Source organism: Cottoperca gobio, chromosome 20, assembly GCF_900634415.1.
Source record: "Cottoperca gobio chromosome 20, fCotGob3.1, whole genome shotgun sequence".
NCBI classification, from domain to species: domain Eukaryota; kingdom Metazoa; phylum Chordata; class Actinopteri; order Perciformes; family Bovichtidae; genus Cottoperca; species Cottoperca gobio.
The window spans coordinates 12,270,626-12,275,502 of NC_041374.1; the positions used below are offsets into that span (position 1 = coordinate 12,270,626).

A 4,877-nucleotide genomic window follows, 5' to 3' on the forward strand; every position below is an offset into this window, starting at 1 on the left:
AGTAGAGCACATTTTGTGCGTCAGGTGTGAAGCAGACGTCCAGCACGCTCCAGCCCACATCACGAGCCTTCACGGTTTGCCTCAGGTGAAAGCGCCCCTTGGTGGTGTCGTACAAGCGGATGTTCTGGTCTGCAGCAAGCAACAGGAAGAAAAGTTGTAATACAGTAATGGTTGGCTGTTATCACGTGACGTATCTTAGTCCCTCGCCTGTATTGTACAAGACTGAATATAAATAAGTGGAGAAAAAGAATGCCTGAATATAACGATGCTACTAGATTTGGTATTTTTTAATTTCTCAGTTTGTTTTAAACAGATGTCTGACAGTTGTTGTTTGCATCTACAGATGTTAAAAATGTATTCAAAACAATGCTCGTCTGTCAACAACTACATTCTGTATATGACACTACACGCACGGCCCAGATGAGTCGTTGGTCTGCGCAGTTTTAAACAAACACTAGGAATCATTATCAGATCTGATTCATGGATCTCGGGTTATTTACCCTGGCAGGCAGAGAGGAACATGTTGCCATCCTCGCTGTACACTCCGCAGAAGGCTTTCTGCTGGTACGTATCCTTGTGGGACACATAGTTTGGCAGGAAACTGCGAAAGGAACAAGGGTCAATATCATTTGACAGATATATAGCATTAGCTCTGCTCGTAAACATCACGTCTAGAGTATTGTAGATTATCAGTCTCACGGAATACAATAAGAGTTAATAAGACTGTTCAACTTTTCAGACCTGATTGATTCTTATTCTTTCTCTGGGTCACCTTCTTGTAATTTGTTGAGCTATATTGGAATTATATAGAATTTAAGGAAAGCTTACTGTGTGCGGATACGACTGCACTCGCCATGGGAAAAACTGGAGCCTCTACATCTGCCTTGTTCCCTCTAAAGAGTTCATCAGAAAAGAAAACATCAAACTGGTCAACATTAAATGGGAATTAAACTGGCTGAAGTACAAGCTCTTAATTATCACTATATTCACACATTTGTGGATGAAACTGATCATCGTCATCTTTCTACATTCTTAGTGCTGGAAGTTTGTCAATTGCGTTCTAGTCTACTGCTGCTTTGAGTTTGAGATGTCTGCGGTCGGACCTCTGTTAGCATGTGGGTGAAACTGTGTTGGGCTTTCAGGGTAGAGCAGCCGGTGGCCAGCAGGATCTGAGTTCGGATCTCACTTTGGTCCACTTCCTGCGTGTCGGGTTGGGTGTCCACTGGGAAGAGAACAAGTCTTCGTATTAATTTCTCTGACATCAAACTTTCAGAACTTGGTACATTCTGATTCAAAATCCTGACTGCATATTTATAAGATAGATACTTTATGAATCCTGAGGGAAATGTAGGCATCCAGTAGCTTAAAAGAACAAGCTGCTGACAATTATACACAAACAAATGAATGATGCTGAGGAGAGGGGGAAAGTGGAAATAAGACAAAAATGGAACTTGATTCTCACTAGCTAAGTAAAATGACGAGTTGTTAAACACACAATATGTCATTTTCTCTCTCAATCAAAACAATAACAAAAGGACGAGAAGAGTTTAGTCGTGACGTTTAGTGTGGAGCTGAAGGTTGTTAGCTTTACAATATGTATGGCTGTTGAAACTGTGTGTTTCAGAAGAAGAGTAAGATACAGTTCATCTTTCTATGGTTATGTTTGGACAGTGAAAGGTATCACTAGGTTACCTGGGGGATTGTAGCGGTCACCCAGCCGACCCTCCCAGGCTCCGTCACTGTCCTCGTCAGAGTCAGAGTATGACTGGACCAGCTGCAGCCCTGTGGCTCCACTGCCATGGACCAGTCGGACCTGGCCCCTGCACACACAGAAACACCACATTATTCAACAAACACTCAACCCGAATAATGATACATGATCGTATTAATCCAAACCACTACAGCAAAGAGTGTATATGAAAAAATTATTTCAAGGAATAACAGACAACAGTGAAACAGACATTTTAATAGACTAAATATTCATTCAGATTACAAAGTGCTACTGTGCTGCGGTTAAAGCTACAGTCTTGTAATGTTTGTTCACTGAGCAGCTCCACTTTTACAGATGGGGGATCAGATATCATGAATCAGTGCTGATTTTTTTTTTGACGTGGTTCTTCACACGAGGAATATAAAAAAATAATTCCCAGCCACTTCAACGGCATTAAAATCAAACGGGAATAAGGATGGGAAATTCCCAAACACCTCTTACCTTTAGCAGCGCTGCAATGAAATGAGGGGTTTCAATTATCTGCTGACTACATACAATCTTCTTCATAGCAGCTTATTTAGATGTGATAATTGTTACTTACTGTTGGAAATATCTACCCTAAAAATCTCATTTACATATAACCAATTCATGATGATCTGTACATTTAAAGAGATTTCAAGTGATGAGTTGGTTGTTCTGAGTATTGTATTGACCCTCACTGAAGCTACTCATATAAGTGAAAATAGAAATTCCATTACATGTAAAGTAATAAAACGCATATTGTTCTGCTATTGTGTTGCACTGCGCTGCATCACACAGCTGTTTCTATTGTCTGATCTCTCAGTGCGCTTCTACTTCTTTTACCGATCACCCGCTTTTCCCAAAAGGACTTGAGATTGTTTCATTTGTGACATAAAACACAAAAGAACAAACTTAGCCCAGAAGTGCAAAGTACAGAAGTTAGTTGTTGTGTTAATATCATTGCCAGTATTTTTAAACTACAAAATTCACCTTCTCAGTAGGTAAGCCAGCACTTCTGCTAAGTCAACGTCCTCCTCTGATGCTGGCTGTATGTCTACTTGCTGCCTATCAGCCGTCCTGCGGCCCCGGCTGCTGCTGCTGCTGCTACTGCTGCTGCTGCTCTGGTTTGGTTCTGCTGCTTCTGACTGATCAGCTGGGTTGCCACTGGAAGAGCCCCTTCCACCAGACATCCCAGAACTGGACTGAGAGCCCATAGACTGAAGAGGGCCTGGCAGGGAGAACGATTTGGAAATTAAATAACAGTTTTAGATTTATTTGATCATTTTAAAAGTTACTTTGCAGGTTTAGATTATAAATACGAATCATAAATCAACTAATAATTTATGATATACTTTTATAGGTTGAGCTATAAACACAGTAGTAAATAAAAAACATAAAAATGAGCTCCACCTTTACCAGCTGCAATATTAAGTGATGAACACATACATGTTATCAATAATTACAGTCCAAATATATAATTATATGGTTCTGAAATGTGACATACTCTGCATGACAACTTTTACTTCTGCTTCTTGTATATTTTGATGCAAATACTTTGTGAATGCAAGACTTTTACTTGTAAAAGAGTATGTTTTACACTGTAGTATTACTACGTCAACTTAAGTCAGAAATCTGAATACTTATATTATAACAAAAAGGGAAAGGGACACCAGAAGTGAGGTAATAATGGCTGCAAAACACATCTCTGCGTTAGCTAAACTGACATCAATTCAAGTTATTTCCTCAAGCCATTGTACTTCCACTTCTTCAAATCAACAAACTACATGTTCTGAAAAGTAATCGACCAGTGTACTGTCTGTTATCTCATCATGATTAGGATGCAGAGGTTGATTTATCTGAGCTAGCTAAGCATGCTAACGATTTAACGTTAACGTTACCGTTTGACTGTCAAACGCTCTTCTTGACAGCTCTCAGGTCCAGCTCTGTGTCGTTTCGGTACAAACTTAACAATCAAGCCTCCGCGTTACTTCCCCAAGGTCTAACGTATTACGTTTATAACACCAAATAGCTGAAGTTTGACAGCACAATATTTGATCAGTATGCTAGCAGGGCCAGTCCGTGAATCGCCATGTTGTTTACAAAAGTGTAAAAAAAACCCTGCGCGTGCCCCTGCCCTTTCCCCATCACGTGATCCGCCGCGCTATCGCTCCTGCCAGATGTACTGATCACGTTTGACTGAAAATCAATCACACAGTTCACACAGCACTGTTCGTATTTAATATTTAACTTAGGCTACTACTTCCTATATATACACGAATAAACTATAAATCACTAAACTCTTAAAAATTGGTTTACACAAAACCAACAATAAAAACAAATAAACAGAGGAGCTAAAAACAAAACCAAGTCAGAAACCAGTGACATAAATAAGAGAAAATTCTAGGAAGTACAGCTATAACATAATAACATCTCAAACAAAATGGGCTATTAAGAAGATGTGATAAGTGAGAGTTAAATTATATAGTCAAAAGTCCTTCTGTAAAACATCTCCAGATGTCAAAACTAAGAGGCCATCATGATACTTTGTCTGGGTTTGCACTTGGTAGTACAATTGTTGTTTGAGGCATCTCTGCCTACGCGTCCATAATCTCATAATAAATACATGTTTGACATATACCCCCATTATTTAGTTCCTGTAAAACGCTCTCATTAGCCACAGTGACATGCCAGGCGGGATTACCAGCCCCCAAGCCCCAGATTCACTGTGTTTTTGCTAAGTTATTTAAATAAGTGCCCCACTACAGCATAATAACAACTGAAATGTGAAGGGCCTTATGTCACGTCCTGCCTTATTACCTCATCCTGCCTCTGATTTGAACAGGGGCCCTGAGTCTAGTTCTTTTCGTTTATTTTTAACCAAAAACTAATGGCTATACAGCAAACCTGCAAAACATGTTTATTACCATTAGGCCCACAGTTATTAAATAATGTTAATGTTAACGCCCCTGCTTTTTGGGTCAACATCATCTTTAAATACCCTGTTCACTGAAGTCATATCCTTATATTGAAGATCAAGTGTATATGTTGCAATTTCTAATGTCACATTTCTAACATGAGTTTCTCTGCTTTGGAAATAAATTGGGATATCCTCCTGCAGATATTTGTGACATCACAAAACGTGAAG

At 39.5% G+C, this 4,877-nt stretch overlaps 1 protein-coding gene across 1 annotated transcript in view; it reads right to left on the minus strand.

Moving 5' to 3' along the window:
• The window catches only part of dcaf11 (ddb1 and cul4 associated factor 11), a 10,979-nt gene extending 7,137 nt beyond the window's left edge, over nt 1-3,842 (minus strand). Inside the window, exons 1-7 of the mRNA XM_029458184.1 lie at nt 3,631-3,842; nt 2,723-2,960; nt 1,693-1,820; nt 1,104-1,222; nt 829-893; nt 501-601; nt 1-129 (exon numbers count right to left, since the gene is read on the minus strand). The exon at nt 1-129 is cut by the window's left edge and continues 18 nt beyond it. Coding sequence (XP_029314044.1) covers nt 1-129; nt 501-601; nt 829-893; nt 1,104-1,222; nt 1,693-1,820; nt 2,723-2,946 — 766 coding nt within the window. The 5' untranslated portion in view covers nt 2,947-2,960; nt 3,631-3,842. The remainder of the gene's footprint in view (nt 130-500; nt 602-828; nt 894-1,103; nt 1,223-1,692; nt 1,821-2,722; nt 2,961-3,630) is intronic.
• Between the last annotated feature and the right edge of the window lie 1,035 nt (nt 3,843-4,877).